This window comes from Cibotium barometz, chromosome 16, assembly GCF_041138505.1.
Source record: "Cibotium barometz isolate CiBa-2024 chromosome 16, ASM4113850v1, whole genome shotgun sequence".
NCBI lineage: Eukaryota > Viridiplantae > Streptophyta > Polypodiopsida > Cyatheales > Cibotiaceae > Cibotium > Cibotium barometz.
In genome coordinates, this window is record NC_141061.1 from 14,019,202 (window position 1) to 14,037,456 (window position 18,255).

Here is an 18,255-nt window from a genome sequence, read left to right on the forward strand (position 1 = left end):
ACCGAGAGAAGGGAAGGTATTTCTTCCTAAGGCATGGGAAGCCTGACATGCTAGCTAGAGGGTCAGAGGCAGGGTCGAAGCCATGCTACCACCTCACAAAGAAGGCCTGCACCGTACGCAATGCAAGGAGGCTCAGTTGCATGACTCGGTATGACGCCGCTGGCGAGTCGAACTCCACTTGGTAGTAGCCATGCCGTAGAGGGTGAATGTCTGTGATCTTTGCAGGCTCACCAATGAGGCTCGCCTATAAAAAATCTTTGAGTTGTCCGCGCGCAGGGTGGCTACCAACAATTTTGCAAATTAGGGTGGAGGCGTCTAATGTTGCAACAGTCGTGACGACGAGGACCTGAAGGTCCGCTTAAGCAAGCAACGACGGCCTCGGTCGGGGTTGACGGAGCGGCTGCCATGGAGTCCTCTTGAGGGTGAAGACGAGAAAGTGCCGAGACTTGTTGAGATGGAAATGCCTTGAAGAACCTGAAAATTCTACCTATGGGAAGAGGGAGAGGACGGAGAAATAGGGAGAAAACACGGAGGAGGGAAGGCGGGGAACCGGGAAGAAGGGGGGGGGAGGGGGGTGGCACTGAAAGCGGGAGAGCAGAGAGAAAAGGCATAGAACGCCAATGGCTGGGAAGAAACGCGGAGGAGGGGGTGGAAAGGGGGGGTGGGGGGGGTGGAGGGGAGAAGTGCAAAGAGGGGCAGAAAAGAGGTACAAATACTACAAAACCACTACCACATTAACTTGAGGAGCCTTTAGCTGTACTAGCTTGGGAGCTTCTCACTCATGCTCATTCGGCTTTAGTGCAGGAGACTTTGAAAGTTTGAGGTTGAAACTACAAGAATATTTGGATCAGGAGAGAAGTAGTAGAGTGTCATGCTTGCTCTTTGGCATAAGTAGTCTTGGTGGAATCATAGAGTTGGCATGAGAGTAGCTAGAGAGCAAGAAGAGCATTAGACTTCCCACCATCACTCTTTGGTAGAGAATGATAATTTTGCAGCAATGTGATGAGCTATGGTCGATCAAATGTAAGGATAAACATGATCAGTAGTAATTAGAAGGTGATTAAGGTGAGATTAGTACACAATTAATCTAATAGCTTAATGTAGGCATGGATACCAAAAAATCAGCAAGTTCTCATTAGGCCAATGTCCCAATTTATAGATTTTACATCCACAAGATGCCAAGCATCTAGTCCCACTGATTTCTCCTTGATTTGTGCCACCTCCTCTCTACATGTGGGGGCACCTTTTCCTAGAATCTTTCCACGTCCCTATATTCACTCATGCTGCCCTTGATTCTCTCATGCAATATATTCTTCTCACCTTTTCACTACTACCCACTCAATTACAGACTCCGTTTTGTAGTCTCTAGCTAAGAGCTTGTTCCCGCACACACCCATTCACTTGCATATTTCAACACCTCCCCTCAAGTGAATAATTCTAGCACACCTCAACCCTATACCAAGTTTCCCTCTTTTACCAGTGCCTCAAGTCCCTAACTCATAGTCCTTGACACTCTCTCTCTATGTGTCCAAGGCTACTACAAGTGCTCGTAACTTTGACTAAAGTGCTCACACATACATCTACCACATGGCCTACATCATCAGTGGCATAGAGGTGGTTTTACTCTATTGGGACAGGTTACATTGGGTTGTGGGGTTTCTCTCTCTTTCTCTCTCAGAAAAGATGTCCTGACTCCTCTACCTTCTTAGGAGTCTCCATGAAGTTTGTCGATGCCAATCCTTCTTCATTTGGTTTGGTGTAGCAGCCTCTAGCCATGTGTCTTGGCTTCCCACAGTTGTGGCAAGTGAAGGTCCTTCCTCCTCCCCTGCCTCTTCCCTTAAGTACGTACCTTATGATAAGGTACATTTTAGTGTATAGTAAGGCACTGTACCGTACGGTACGGATCCGTATGTGGCAGTAAAAAAAAAAAAGATCCTCCCGCAGTTACCAATTTTTCACGGCCCATAGGTGCCCATTGTAGTCGTTTATTTATCCACCCATAGGCGATGCAATGAAGTGGATTGATCATTGAGCACTCTACACTGTGCAGAGAAAGTGACACTAGTGACTAGAACTATTATTTTTTGGCTTCTCTAGATAGTAACCTGTCTTTTAACTTTTAAATTTTGATTGATTGCTTATAGTATGTAACCCGTGGCATTTGAGTCATGGGTACTGAACGTTTGAGTGATTACATTTCATGAAACCTATTTATGCTTTTGTTTACTGATAGCTCTCATTTTGGTAATTGTGTTGTTGTTCAGAAATGAATTGTTTTTCAAATTTAAAGTTTGTAGTTTTTCATTCATTTTTTTGTATATATATACACTATATAGTGTATTTTTTATGTTTTTATGTACCTTACGTATTTAACGTACCTTAAAATCTCAACCCGTACTTGATGCGTATCTTACGTGCCTAATTCGTATCGTACCTTACATACCTTTCCACCTTGGAAGGGGGAGCGGCACAAAGAAGAGAGGGGAACGGGGACAGCAAGCGGACAGGGGAGGGGGGGGGTGGGGTAGACGTAGAGAAAGGGGGGGAAGCAGGGTAGGGTGTCACCATTTGGTCCCTCCACCAGTCTTGATTAGCATTTCAGACGCTGGGTGGAACCAAGGTGTGAACGAGGATTTTCCACAGAAGAAAGCTAGAGCACTTTACTGGCATGGTTTGGCCTGAAAGATGGCCATACAGCATGAGCACCATGAGATTTTATCATTAAAATGACTTATTATATTTGTAAGTCATTGTTTTCACATGAAGGGCTGGTCATATTATTATTTTGGGCATGGACAGGTGGACAAAAGAAGGTACCTAGATGAAACTTGGGCACCAAGCCAGGAAAAGCATAAAAGTTGATATTTTTGGGCCAAAACTTGGGAGTACAAGCCAAGGAAAGCATAAAGTTGATATTTTCGGCAAAGTCCAGCTATTTTGGGAAAAAGGGGAAAAGTAAGGCAAATTTGGCCCATTGGTTTTATTAAAAGGGGCTGGCTCTCTCTCTTTTGCCATGCACATCCTTTTGGAGGCTTCTCTCAGCCGGCCGACTACAGTTCACCCTCTCTCTTCTCTCTTGCGCTGGCCGTACAGCATATCTGGGACTGTTTCACCTCGTCGACTTGCTCTATGACTTCTACTAGGCTAGTCGACTTCTTCCAGGCCTCCCATAGTGCTGGTTGACTTCTTCCAGGGCAGCCACATGGCTGGTCACATTCTCTGGGAGCTTGACATGGCTGGTCCAATCTTTTCTGGGCTGTTTTGGGACTGTTTCGGGCTGATTTGAGAGCTCTTTTGGTGCTGATTTTATGGCTCTGTTTTGGGACTGATTTGGCACAAAATTCAGGGCTGTTATGGGCTCCGTACCGGCTTGTTTTATGGACAGTTTATGAGCTGATTATGGGACTGTTTTGGGACAGTTTATCAAATGGACTTTGGTGCTGTGTTTGTATCTTGGCACGAGATAGATGAGCTGATTATGGGACTGTTTTGGGACAGTTTATCAAATGGACTTTGGTGCTGTGTTTGTATCTTGGCACGAGATAGTTTACGTGTGCAAGATTTGTGCTGAGGCTTTGTGGAAAATCCAGTGTTGTGTGCACCCGCACCTTGGTATCTTGTAAAAGCTTCTCTATCTGTAAAGAAGTTCCTACGGGGGGCCGGCCGTTCCGGCTTAGTGCAGTGTTATTGTATTGTTTATGGTTCTTCCGCTGTGTTATCATGCTCTGTGTTTGGTATTTGGAAGTGTTGGTCTATTATTATTGTCGTACCGGGTTCTTGCTATTTGTGACATAGGGCTGCACAGAAGTGAAGGGGGGGAGGGGGGAAGCGGGCTGGGTGGGCGGGGAGGGGGGGGGGAGAGAGAGAGAGAGAGAGAGAGAGAAAGAAAGAAAGAAAGAAAGTTGTATTAACGTCTACTAGAGGCCGAACTCGACCTATGAGACAAATCAATGTACAACTGTCAATGTCTTCTGGATGTCCAGAAAAAAAAAGAGGACAAAATGAACATGAAATAAACTATGAAAGTACTGAGCTAGTGGGGGGGTGTGATGGATGGAGCACTACTGCTAGAGGCTTAGTATGCAACCTATTTGCGTAGGGTATACAAGAATGCAATGCAGATCTGTCTAGCTCCAACCAGTACCATAATGGGGGTGTAATATGTGATACATAGGCGATGGCGAGGCAAAAATACCTCGGAGCATGATCTCCGGGTGTGAGTGTAAGTGAGCTAGCCGCTTCTGGATATGGTGCTGATGTGGAGCCCGTATCTCTGTGATCTCCCTCTGATGTAGTCTGGGATTCTGGTAGCCTGGTGCTCTCGGTCTTCGTTTGGGGAGGGGCATAGACCAGTGAAGGGGGGGAGGGGGGAAGCGGGCAGGGCAAGGCGGTCAAAGGGGGGCAGAAAAGATGGAGGGGGGGGGCAGATTAGTGTGAAAGGGGGGCGTAGGACGTAAGTTGAAAGGGGGGGGAAGATCAGAGAGTGCACAACTTTTCCAGTCAATGCATCTCTACCATGCCACTGAATAGAAGACAAGGCTAATTTCCAATCACGAAGATGGGAAGATGCATAAGGGCATCTCGGAATTTTTCCTTCAAATTTACTAAGGAGTGCTTCCCAGTGAGAAATGTGCCAATTGCCATAAGCTCTAGTCTTGATAGAAGAACATATGTTTGCAAGCATTATGGCCCATGGCTGCCGAAGTTGTAAAAAAGCGGGAATCATGGTGGCCTTTCTTGCCAAGAGATGATAGTGCAAATCGAGTATATTTAGTCCACCATGCATTTTAGGTGTGAAGAGTCCAGACCAAAGATCGTCTTAGAAGACGTAGCGCTGTCATAAGGTGCTTCGTTTTCCACAACAACTCCAAGGCATCAGACATAAAAGTGTCAATATTAGTTTTACATCAAATCAACAATGGCAAGTAAAATTGCACATAGGCTATAATGATCAATTGAACAATCGTGAGAAGGCCATGTAGAAAGCTTCCAATATGCTAGCTTGGCCTTCAATTTGTTCAATACCCAATGAATGGCATCTTGCGTAGACATATACCATGCCCTTGGATATCCCAAATGTCTAACCAAGTGATTTGGTGAAATAATTTGTCTTGGCCATAACAGTGCATGGTAGTCACAAGAAGTCAACGGAAGTAGTTTAGACTTAGAAAAGTTGATATTAAGTCCAATTGCTTTACCAAATAATTCCAAAGTTCTGCACTTGAGATCATTTGGGCATGAACAAAGAATCGTCTGCAGAGGCTTGCGCCACACAAATGTGAACCATTGGGTGACTTCAGGCCATGTAATTGCCCCTATGGATTCGAGACATCCATATACATCTAAAGTGGATGTGTGGCAATCGCATACAATAATGCACTAAGAGGGCATTCTTGACGCACATACTTTTGCAATGTCCACTTGGATGAGAGATCACGGCCCAAAACACATTGGGCAGTACTATCTTGATATAACCAAAAAATAGCTTGTTGCATTTTGCGACCAAAGCCATTGTAGCCATGACCTTAGCTATGTAGTCCTATTGAATTGTATCGAAGGCTTTTGCTACACCCACTTGCATAACAAGGTCGTCCTGATAAGTACATTTGACATATTCCATTGCTAGATATACATTAGCAATATTATCCATAATTTGTCTTCCGGGGACAAAACGATATTGTTGTGGATGCAAATCATGAAAAAGTAGTCCGAACCACACACACACACCAACACAACACCAACACCAACACCAGATCTAGAATCAACTACCACTACTAGCTTCAACATTAAAAAAAATTGTGGTTCAGACGCTCGATTATTTGAACTTATTTTTTGAGTGGATGTGAGAAGCTCTGTATCTACTCAGCTCTTGCAAGTCGATCAGTCATCTTGCTTTGCTAAGCTGTACTTAGTCGTGCTTGTTAGTTTTGAAATTCTGTATATGGTGTGCGATATGGGGCATTCACAAAATTAAGGGGTGAAACTGGTAGCTTTAACTGAACAAATGTTCAGCTTGGCCTTAGGCTTATACTCAAATGGTTTTTGGCCAAATGGCTTGGCCAAATGGCTTGTATTACATTTTAGTTTTTTGGGTTGAGTGGAAGGGTCCTTTGAGCCGGGTCCATTACGATTTGATTTGTATTTTTCCATTTTGCAGGGGAAATCAAAAGAGCACCATTATGTCCATTCCATTAAGTTTTTCACAGTGGGGATTTTGTAAGGGCCCTCAATAGCCTGCAATGTTGATGACCAGGTGGTTGTCAGGCTCGGAGAGCCGTCAAGATTCGAGGCGTGTGTTTGAAGACACTTCTGTTAGCAATGATCAGTAAGGAAGTGAATCCTTTGCAGCTGTCACGTTGAGTGAATGATAAACCAATCTGCATGCTGTTATGATGATTTTAAGTTGCTTTTTGATGCATCTATTCTAGGCTGCTATGGTTTTAAGTTTTTTTTTTCTTCTTGAGAAGTAGGATGCTGGTGTGCAAGTTACTCATATCATGTCTGGCCATGCGCAGGTTCACTGATACAACTTTAGAGCTTCCATTGCTAGGCCGAAGACAAAAAGCAACTTCAATTGGAGCAGCCTTGTATGTTGTTCTTCTGGTAAGCTTTGCTAGGAGCTGTTGTGTATGTTGTTCTTCCGGTAAGGTCTTCCAGGGCAATGTTTTTGATGGACTATAACACTTTGCTTTGTGTGCTTTTCTGTCCATTTTATGTTGTTCCTGTGCATCCTTCATGAAGATTTTCAGTGTTTATATCAAAAAATGTGTTGACATGCAAGAAAGTATGTGTTGCAGGTGCTGTATGCTGCTGTCTTGATTGCGGCTCCCTGGATATTCGCACGAATTACCCAGTACTATCCTGCCATTTTGTGTAGCTGCAATGTACTACTGCTTGTATTAACAGGTTTGTTCACTCTGCAATATAAATGTTTTCCACCTGTTCATTCTGCAATATAAATGTTTTCCACCTGTTTCTTGAAGTCAGCACACTGGAGTTGCTGTAGGATTCTACTTCAAAAAATTATCTCAGATGTATGAACTAGAACCTTGTTTTTTTTTTTTTTTTTTGGGGAAAAGAGACTTCTATTAAGTATGAAAAAATATCTCCCTTGTTCGGTTTGAAATCTCCCTTTTGTATACTAGAACCTTGTTTTCTGTACGCTTTCTTTTTCGACACGTGAGTTAAGGGTACAATCATCTTGTCTCATACAACCCTGAATTCTCTCCATATTTTAATTAATGGTGGGTTGCTTATGAAGAAAACAGTAGGTAGGTAGGGAGGGAGGGGGAGAGGGGGGGGGGGGGGTGGAGCAGTGTGCTTCGAAAAGCATGCAAGTTTCCCCTTGGTATTTTTCCTAGTCTTGAAGCTCTTAGCTGCACACTTTTAGGGGATTCGTTGTGTAGCAGGCCTCAAAGATTTAAAAGAGGGTGGTGCGAGTACAACATTTTACATGTGATTTGGGTATGCCTTTGATTGTTTGTTACTCCTAGACTTAATTATGCTCAGTTTGTTTACATAGCGGGCCTCCAATAGTTCATAACTGGTTTAGAAAATGTCTTTAATTGTTTGCAGGTCCTTGTCTTAGTCCTTTAGTCTAGATGTTTACCCATGAATAGTAATTATATATATATATATATATATATATATATATATATATATATATAGATATATATATATATATATAGATATATATATATATATATAGATATATATATATATATATAGATATATATATATATATATATATATATATATATAGATATATATATATATATTTTGAGAGAAGTAGTTTTATATATTGAAAGAAGAGCCAGGTTCAGGAGTTGATGTTTTTATGTTTCGATTAGTGCTGTTTAAGTCGCCAGAAAAACATGAGATTTTCAAGCACTTACCTCTGAGACTGGTTTGCAGGGTTGCTACAGAAGCATCTATCAAAGCAAGTCAAGAAGGAAAGGAGACAGGTAATTGCTTGAACTGTGTAAACTGTCATGTAAAAGATGCAGGCAGTCTTCTCGGTTTCTTTTTGGACTTGTTCTACAAGTGGTGGAATTAGAATATTGCTCCAATGTATAGGAAGCATCAAATCGCTGTATGTATCTACCATAAAAGGGTTAGGGATCAATTTTTTAACGCTAATGTGAGAGTACCATATGTCAACAAGAGGAGTTCTGGGTGACTAAACTAACCTCATGAAATACAGAGACCCTTGAAGGGGTGGTATCCATTTAGAGAATATGTGATGATGAACTGACGCTTGGGTGCTAGAACTAAGCCTCAGAGCATTGCTTTCCCAATAGAGTGTGTAGGGCTCAAGCTTTCTCCAATGATAGCATCTTCTATGCTTGGGTCAGGAGCGGCCAAAACTATGCTTGAAAGATGAATCCAAAGTTTGGGAGCTCTTGTAGATATTTGATTTGCCATCCACGAGTTGCTTTGATGTGCTTGTAGGTTCAAACCTACAGCCGCCAAGTTTTCATTCTCCCACTTTATTATGGTCAAGAACAGTCTCAAGGACTTTTACTTCTTCTCCAAGTTCTCCAAGTCTTGGAGTCATCAAGGAGCCTTGGTGGTTTATCTGCCTGCTTTTAAGAGCAAACACACAATTTATGCACAAGCAATCAATTGGTCATGTTACATGTCCTGTATTGGTGGGATCCCCTTATCGATGGGTGCATATTTAGGGAGTCTAGAGGGCTAAACCAGCAATTGAGGTGGCCACTGTGAAGAAAGGCCTAGGGGATGCGGCATGCCTAAAGGCATTACTTGAATGCTTAGGTGAAAGGCCCAAATGGGTTTAAGCCTTAGAAAGTTTATTGGCTACATACATGGCAAGTGCTGTGGGTAACGGGGTTGTGGCCTAGCCTTTATTTGTGGAAATGCTCAACTGGGGGCTTCAAGAGAAAGAGTTGTGCAAAACTACCATTGGCAGTGCCCCAAGATTTACAAAAAACCTCTCACAGAATTCAAGTATTCACAAAATAACACATGCAATAGTGTAGATAATATGAATGCAATGCACAGGCCAAGCTTGGGCTGTATACTTTCTTTATTTTTTGCAACAACTGCACTAGGTAGGGATATTGCACTATTACCAAGTCGTGACACAGATTTAACACTAGCAGAAATTGGTTGTCGGAGTTGAGGATGTGGAACTTGTTCACAAAAAGACACATCTATAACCATGTACAGCCAGCCCTGTTGAGTTGTGTCTTGTTCTAGGTTTCCTAGACTTTATAAAGACAACCTGCGGGCTAGGGTTTTTGTACAGAAGACGAAGAACAAGAAGATCTCAAAAAAATCTGCAAAACGTAGAACAACTTTAGTAGTATGAAAGTTTGAAACCCTTGTGTGGGTCGAACTAGTTGCCTGACTCAGCCCAAAAATCTATGCACGTGTTTCTTTTCCTGTCCTCTTGTGTACAAGAATACAATCGTTCATAACATGCGTGTATTGTTTTTTCAAGGACTTGTGCTGGCTTGGGTGTTGTGTGATCTGCTAAAAGCTAATTCTTTAAAGTAGCCAAGAAGGGTCTTTCTTTTACAAATGTTGGCTGCCTTGCAAAAAGAAAAGTTTACCTTCCTTGCTTTTACCATATTGGTATGGATTTTGCGTGATATCTGACTATTTGCATTGAGTCTGGAATTAGGCAAGAGCCCTCGTCTGATCCATGCAAAGCACTGTAAAAGGCTAATGATACAAGATACCTTTTTGGGGGGGACTTTTCTCTCCTCAGTTCCTAGTTCAGTGTACAGAATACCTACAAGCCTGGAATTAGGCACATGCAAAGCACTGTAAAAGGCTAATGATACAAGATACCTTTTCTCTCTTCGGTCCCTAGTGCAGTGTACAGAACACTCACAAGCACAGCATGATGGGCTAGGTTGCCTTACACATCTAAGTACGTGCCTAAAACAGGTGGAAGCTATGCATCAACAGTTATTGCTGAAATTTTTATGGTAGGGCAGGATTTCTGCAAAGCAAAAAAATGGGCTGTTTTTTTACTGAATTGATTTGAGGTCTTTTTAAGTGCTTTTAGTAAGATGTTGACACTTGAGGATATGTGCAGGGTTTCCTCAAGTTCTCAGAGCATTTAAAACCACTTATTCACATTCCATTCATTGTTCTATCATACGGCAAGTTCTCTTGACCTGCAAACTGTGAAACATGTTCTTGTTAACATACATTTTGGACTGTGTAGGGCTACGCAGAAAGCCTATCTTGTCAATGGAAGCTTGCAACTGTGTTTAGTTGGATGTAAAATTAGTGCTAGTGTTGGGGTGCCATTTGTGCATATCTGCCATGATCAATCATGATGTGCCCAGCTTGTACCTTGTGGGTAGCTGTCTAATCTATGGAAAGAATGCTGGCTCATATATTAGAAGGCTTGCGTGATCTCAGCCAGTCATTGTACCAACAATTCAACCTTTATATCCCCTCTTCCACGATATTGTATGGATGTGTAATTTGTCAGTTTGTTGGTGGTGTCCCCATTCTCCTTGAAAGCTAATGACTCCCTGTGTATGATTGAGATCAAAAGGTCATGAACTTGATCATACCAAGGTTGTCTCTTAGGTCCTTGCCTTAAAATATTAAACATAATGTCCACTTTCCTGGAAAGACAATGAATTCTTTTGTAGTTCCTTATGGTTAGGATTGAAGTAATCACAATCTTGGCTTAATATGTACACCATAGCTGCAATGAGTCATTCGCGCTAGGTTACTAAAGTCTATGCTGATGAATGTGGTCTATACTAACACAATCCATCCTTATTTTTTTCTTCAGGAACTTCAGGGGTATTGCTGATCATAGTATGGTCAACTCAGCTGAGGGAAGTTCAAGTGCCGGTGGTGCTGCTTTTACGGTGAACACCCCCCTCCCGCGCTTCTTTTTCCCTTTTGGGCTTACAAACATGTGCATGGTGCATGCTCACATACAAGTTTTGATACTGCTAGGAATGAAATATAATTTTGATGAAATTGTTGCAGTGCATACGTATATGGGGCACAAACCCTTCTCTACTTTGTTTAGTTGATTTTCTATTTATCACTGCAACGTTTACACAATGAAATATTAAACAGCTTAGAGAAGTTACGTGAGCTCTCCCTCTTAGGCAAGAGTAAGTGGTAGAAAAGAAGAGCCTACAATGCTAGTTGTGGCTGATCATGGAAAAGCACAGGAGAGAAAGAGAGTATTTGCTTTGATTGCTGCAAGTGAATGAGTACAACCTGATTTGGGGAATTCCCATAGAGAAATTTCCCTCTGCAGGTTGACGAATTGGCTGCTCGGGCTGAGAACAACTCCTGCACATAGACAGCCTGTAGAGGAGACGATGACCTGTGTTTTCCTCATCTGACAGAGGGCTGAAAAACACGACTGCCTCCTGGTCCTCTTGCTTGCATTAATGTTCCTCCTTGCCTGGGGCTGAAGCACATGCACTTGGCTTGAGGGATTGCAGATGGAAAATGATGGGATGCAAGGCACACATTTATACTGTCTCCATGAGCAAGCTGGCCAGTAGCAAACAGGCCAACTGGGCAAATTGGACAAAATATTCAGTGATTTGCTTTCCCCCCGCTCTTACTTGGGCCCATAAAGCATCCATGGCCAACCGTTCAAGGCTTTCACGTAGCTACTCCAAAAATCCTAAATGATGTGACTTGTATTCCGGACACTCGACCATGGTTCTAATAAGTGCTTGGAACCCTGTACATCATTACAGCTTGCAAGTGGGTTACATGTGACTGTGGGACTCGCATATGACTTGACCGGACCCTAGACCTAGATGGCGCCTGGTGACATGTCCCTAGACAAGGGCACACAACATGCACAATGCAGGTCCTGCTTATCTTCTGGATGGGGCTATTGTTGCTTCTGAACAAGCTGCCAACAATGTTGGATCTTTCTAGTAAAACTTCTCGTCATTTCTTGGAGGGTTCTCTGCATTGGGATTTGGAACTGTTGCCTTCTTGACTTGACTTGCAGGCAATGATCTCCTTGTCTTTGATATTCATCGATAGATGACATAATCCTTCTTCTTTGGCATCCATCGGTAGACGGCGGACGACGACTCCTTCATCCGACTTGGTGGTGGACAAAGCTGTCTCAAAGTATCCAACCTAGGCTTCCCAATGTTGCTTATGTTCATGCTCGTGTCTAGCTCGTCTTTGTGCTTTATTCCTCTTGCTTGTGACAGACTTCAAGAAGTCCCGAGAACACTCATTCTCATGGCTAGCAACACGGTTAGCTAAAGGAAAATGAGAACTAGCACTAATAATCACAGTGTTGGTACTGGGAACAAACTGTGATTGGAATGGAGTGTAAAATTAAGCATACGAGACCCTAGGTGCAGAATCACTTGTGGAGTTCTGATCCAGGGTCAATTGAGGTTGAGTCCCCTTGGGTTTGGAACCATTGGCTCCATTGGTCTGAGACGTTGTCTGGGAAGACCCCTGGGAATTTGGCTTAATGTAGAACACTTGTGCCTATGGTGCAGAGGATGATGATGTTGATGCCGGATGAACTTATTTGATGATGGTTGCTATCTGTGTTGACTTGATGATGGTCCTCGGCTGCTTGTTGACGAGCGTCCCATGCATGGAAACACTCCTCTTCAAGCATCCTCTTTTCTTCACATTCTCGACGTCGTTCTTGATGTTCTAGACACCTTTCTTCAAGTTGAAGACGAAGGTCTTCAATTTCCAGTGCTCTTTGGTGCTTGTCTTCTTCCAACTCCCCACGGGATAGCAACAGTTGTTGCAGAAGAGCCTTATTTGTGTTGTTTTGTTGTTGAAGAGCTTGGAGGATTGCCGTGAGAGGATTGGCGGTAGGAGTACTCGGTGTAGATGTACCGTTGGGATTGCACCATATGTCCCTATCCTTCATGTGTTGAATAGGTCACCATGTCTAAGGTTAAAAGCTTTGTAAAATCAGCTCTTAGTTCATATCTGTTAGGCTCCAAAAGCAAGTGGATTGTAGGAGATTTTTTAGCCTAGAAATTAGCCTACATAGTTGGGATATTGCACCATATGTCCCTAGCCTTCATGTGTTGAATGGGTCACCATGTCTAAGGTTAAAAGCTTTGTAAAATCAGCTCTTAGTTCATATCTTTTAGGCTCCAAAAGCAAGTGGATTGTAGGAGATTCTTCAGCCTTGAAATTAGCCTACATAGTTGATTAGTGCCCTACATCAATGGAGGAATATGTCGGAGATGGATGATCTCATCAAATGTAATGTACTTTGTACTCTCAGCCTATATATGAGGCTCTCCATGAATGAATCAAATAAGTCGTGTTGTCTCTTCTCTTGCTCTTATTACCATGTGATTAAGCTCTAATTACACTAATTAACTTGCTTATGTCTATGTTAACCTAATGGTGATCATATGCTTTAATCCACCCAGCCCAAGCTCACTAATCCTCAAGCATTGCCTCATTAGCAAAAATTGGTATCAGAGCCATGTTACCTTAGCTTAGATTCATTCCCTTAAGCATCTATTAGTTAGCATTAATCACCGTTATTAGCAATAATGCTTCTCTCATGTTTCTGAAACATGCCGCCTGCTTATTTTTCTCCTTTCTTTCTCATTAAGCCTTCATTGCGAAAATTCTCGCTTGAGCTACCTAGAGGACTCTAAGGCGTAGCCCGCCTTGGCTCCTTACTGGTGGATTTGCTGAGAAAATCGGCTGTGCTCACACTATCCACAATCACCTCTGTTTTTGGGACAAAACATCACAACAGTCTCTGCATGACAAACCAGTGCAATTCCACTTAGGTGTGGGGGTTTTGGCACATGCTCTACACGCATGTAGCCGCCATTCGTGCAGTAATCAACTCCAACATGTGGTTCTGAGTCAAGGGTATATTCTGGTAAAACAGAGATTAGTCACAAGTTTGTGGTGTTTTAAGTGAAGTCAAGTCATTGCTATAGCTTGCTCAAACTTCATTTTGAGTAAATTCCTGTCATTGTCAAGGATTGAATGACTGCCATGTGGCAGTGCCACATGTCACTTGCGATGTCTGACTCTGCCCTGCATACTTGTAGGTGTGTCACATGTGGGATGCTGCTACTACAGATTCTAGCCCGGAGCAAAGTAAGCCATCCAATAAAAAATTTGCACCCCCTCCTAAGCTCTAATACCACTGTTACATGTGGCATAATGGAAGGCTTTTTAATCGTGGTTAGGTGAGCGTTAATTGCTGATTATGTAAAAGCGGATAGGAGAGAGATCGAGAGAGAGAGAGGAGGAGAAATGAAATGATATATTAACATCTCTAAGAGGCCATAGAGGCCTATGAGACCAAAACTGAGAGTACATCTGAAGTTGGTGTCTCATCAAAGAGAACAACGCTGCTCTATCAGTGGTGACTCCCTGGGAGCGTGGTCGGTGTCTTGATGGCCCAATGGAGGAGGTATCAGGAGGGGTGTGGGCTGGGTTGCTGGTGCTGGTGCCGAAGAAATCTGTCAGGGTCCTCTGTCTAGGTACATCATGGCTCGGCCTCGTGTTTGCTAAGAGGGTCTCTCTGTGTCTCGTGAGCTCAAGTAGAAACAATCCCAGGCATCTCTGATCCTCAAACTCCATGACCTTGCGTAACGGCCCAAAACCCTCTCGGAAGAGGCAGTGATATCTCCCTCGGATCTCATAATAGACTGTACACCGGCAAATGTAGTGTTCCTCTGTCTCTACCTCCTTGTAGCGTAGTTGACAAATGTGGTCATCCAAGATCTGGTGCACATATCGCCCTTTCTCAATCTGCAGCTTGTGTGATGAGGTCCGGATCTGTTCAATGGCACAACGTATCCCATGTGATAGGTGTACATCCATGTACATCGGGCGGGTGATAAAATCATCCGGTGAGAGTAGTAGAAAATGGCTCTCGTAATGAGCCATTTTTGTGCCCAAGGGCTCAAGGGGGCTAGTCCATGTCCTCTTTGTGTCCACTCTGATGATATCCATCCTGATCACGCGGTTTTGCTCTGAGCGGGTGAGATCCAAAAATGGACAATCCAGACTATTTGAAAGGGTGGTAGTGCCTCTATCCGCAAACCATGTAGGTCAAACCATGATCTCATCTGAGCGTACCAACAATGAGTATCTCCATCCTCTGCCAACTGTATGGATGAGGTCAATGCCAATCGGGAGTACCTCTGCTGAGGGAGCTCCCATAGCCGTTGTAAAAAGGTAACTGCTTGGAATAGGGCGTAGGTTACTACTGGTGGGGCACTCAGCTCAGCCCGAACAATCTCATGTGGTACTGATGATTTGCTCCGAATCATGCGGGCAATCATCATAATCAGTGGTCTCTCCATTTGCCTCCATCCCTCATCTGTTCCTCTCTGAGATCTGTGATGTATACTGGGCCCCCAAATTGGAGCTCCGTACAGGAGGGTCGGTGTGACAAGTGTATCAAATAGCCACAATTTGGTGCGTGGCTCTTGAAACTGTATGTGTGCACATTGCCTCTCAAGTGCCCCCAAGGTTGCATGCCCTCCAGCTAATCTAGCTGCTGCTGCCTCCTTCAGGGAGAAACGTGGTCTTGTGAAAGTAACTCCCAAGTAGACATATGACCTGACGTACTCTACCGGCTCCCCTCGGAAAGTGAACTGAGGCTCTGATCTCGTCACCCATGCCTGCGTGCTGTTAAACACCATAACCTTGGTTTTCCCAAGGTTCACTGTCAGATCTCTATCCGCACAGAAAGCATCCAGGTGTCTCTGTAATCCCTCCGGAGAGTCTGAGATTAGAACAATATCATTAGCATATAACAGGACGGGTATCAACACCCCTGCCAGGCATGCCCTTGGGCCTCCCAATCTGTCTACATAAACAGAGATCGCATCAATGTACAGTCCAAAGAGGGTGGGCGATAGCGGGCATCCCTGCTTCACCCCTATCGTGGAGGTCACCCCATCAGATAGTCCGCATGGAGCTCGGACTCTGCCTGTCATCACAGACTCATACAAAGCATATATCCCCCACTGCATATCCTCGGGTACCTCAATGTCATGCAATCTGTGCATAAGCCTGGCATGTGGTACGGTATCGAAGGCTTTGCGGAAGTCCACAAAGTAGCAGTATATCCTTCTCTTCTGTGTCGTGCCCTCTTCAATAAGTGCCCGAAGTGTCAGTATGTGATCCAAGGTAGGAAATCCTCTCCTAAAGCCAGCCTGTCCATGTGCTCGATGATCATGCCTCTCTGCCCATCGGTTCAGCTCCGACTCCAATATAGAGCCATATAATTTTGCCAAGTAATGACCAATCATGATCGTCCTGTAGTTGCCTGGTACCATGGGGTCTCCACTCTTAAAGAGTGGTACAATCATATGCTCTGTCCAGCTTGTCGGGAAACCCTCACAAATGGCACAATTAAACACATGTACGATGAGCGCAGCCAAAGTGTCTCGTGCATATGAGAAGTGCTCTCGAACTAGCCCATCATGATCCTGTGCCTTTCCATTTTGTAACCTGTCTATCGCATCTAGCACCATCCGCATAGTAAAAAAGGTGCTGCTAGCCGGTCTAGCTCCCAGTGGAGGGGTGGTGGGGGGCTGTCCTGGTGCATCATATAGCTCTCTAGCATAAGTATGCCATGCCTCAGGTGTAGTAATCGGAGTACCAGGCTGTCTCTCCTGAAACATCTTTCATGCCCTCTTGTTGTCCTTCCCTAGGAAGAGTTGGTAGATCTCCTCCTCTAGCTTAGCGAGATAGGCTCATTTCTTCCTTCGCACAAGGCGCCAAAAGATTATCCTAGCCTGTCTATGCGTGTGAGACCTAATGGCAATCTCATGCTGTAGCTGTGCTCGTGTCTCACGACACTCATCATCATACCAACTGTTCTGTGGGGCAGTGCTGCGGGGGTGGGTGGAAGGGATAATAGTGCAAGGAAACGCATATGAGGCGGATGCATGTAGTACACCTGCCAATCCTCTCGTGATCTCGTCCAGAGGGCTATGCGGGTCTAAAGCGAACAAGCCATCAGATACTGCATCTCGATAAACCCCAACTGTCTCATGTGTAAACTGATATCTCGGGTACCTAGGTAGATGAGTGGCTGGCCCATCTCTTGGGGATCTACCTACTAGTGTGAAACTCAGGTATGCATGATCGGCTGCTATGCCAATGGGCCTATTGGAAATCGTGAAACCCCGCACATCAGGTATCAATGAAGGAGATCCCATCAAGTAGTCGACTGTGCTCCGCACATCAGGTATCCAATGAAGGAGAGTACACAGTACCCCTGTTGGAGTCCCAACCACCTAGGTAAAGCCCCCCCCAACCCCCTCCCCCCCCCCTTCTGAAGAGAGTATTTGCTTTGATTGTTGTTGCAAGAGAATGAGTACAAATAAAAGGCTAAATGCTGTCCCAACCGAGACTGACCTGATTTGGGGAATCCCCACAGAGGGCTTTTCCCCCCCCCTAGAAATAGATCCTTATATTAGTTACTGATCTGGGACCCACCTCTCCCCTCTGATGAGGAGCTGAGTTGGGAAAGGGGGGGTGGGGGGAGAACTAGGGGCACCCTCTTGGACTAATGACGTGGACAAGCTCTAGCAAGATGTCCCATTTGCTAGCAAATGAAGCATTGACCGGGGAGGCTAGAGTACTCCACTCTTTGTGGAATAGGATCTCCACGGAGACAAAGAAGCATTATGACATGAGGAACTGACTTCAAAGAGGCAATGTAAATACAAAGAGAGGGCATCCCTGCCCTCTGGGCTAGAACTGAAGTGGTGGTGGGAGGGGATTCCATCACTCTCCTGATAACACCACCTATTTCCTTCCTGAGACCAGGAAAGCAGACTATCACATGGGAAAGCCTGAGATGCTGGCTAGAGGGTCGGACGTTGGGTGGAAGCCGTGCTGCCACCTTGCAAAGAAGGTGTGGGCCGTGCGCAGTGCGACGGGGCTCAATTGCACGACTTTGTCCGATGCTGCAGGTACCATCAAAAGGATGTTATAGAAGCTCCATAGGCAGAGTACTGTAAGCCCAGTACCTCGGGTGTGCTATAGAACAGCACCTAGCAACTTCTCTAGTATCCACATCCCAAAGGATGAATATCAATGATCTTTCTAGGCTCACCAATAAGGCTTGCTTGCAAAAGTTCCCTGAGCTGTCCGTGTGCTAGGCGGCTACACAATCTCGCAGACCAAGGCGGAGGCCTCTAGGGAGGTGACTGTCAAAGCAAGGAGCTGGAGGTCCGCTTCTAAGAAGGAAAGGCAAGGGACGGCAGCCTCGGTTGGGGATGATGGAGA

At 44.4% G+C, this 18,255-nt stretch overlaps 1 protein-coding gene across 3 annotated transcripts in view; it reads left to right on the plus strand.

Moving 5' to 3' along the window:
- The window catches only part of LOC147630400 (protein FIP1-like), a 53,991-nt gene that overhangs the window by 5,550 nt on the left and 30,186 nt on the right, over positions 1-18,255 (plus strand). The window contains exons 1-7 of one of the 3 annotated variants that reach the window (XM_086810260.1): positions 5,729-5,842; positions 6,158-6,325; positions 6,516-6,603; positions 6,798-6,906; positions 7,915-7,964; positions 10,070-10,136; positions 10,787-10,865. In XM_086810260.1, coding sequence (XP_086666386.1) covers positions 6,240-6,325; positions 6,516-6,603; positions 6,798-6,906; positions 7,915-7,964; positions 10,070-10,136; positions 10,787-10,865 — 479 coding nt within the window. In that variant the 5' untranslated portion in view covers positions 5,729-5,842; positions 6,158-6,239. Of the gene's footprint in view, positions 1-5,728; positions 5,905-6,157; positions 6,326-6,515; positions 6,604-6,797; positions 6,907-7,914; positions 7,965-10,069; positions 10,137-10,786; positions 10,866-18,255 lie in introns of those variants that run through there. The other 2 variants (XM_086810259.1, XM_086810258.1) reach the window with 2 other exon arrangements.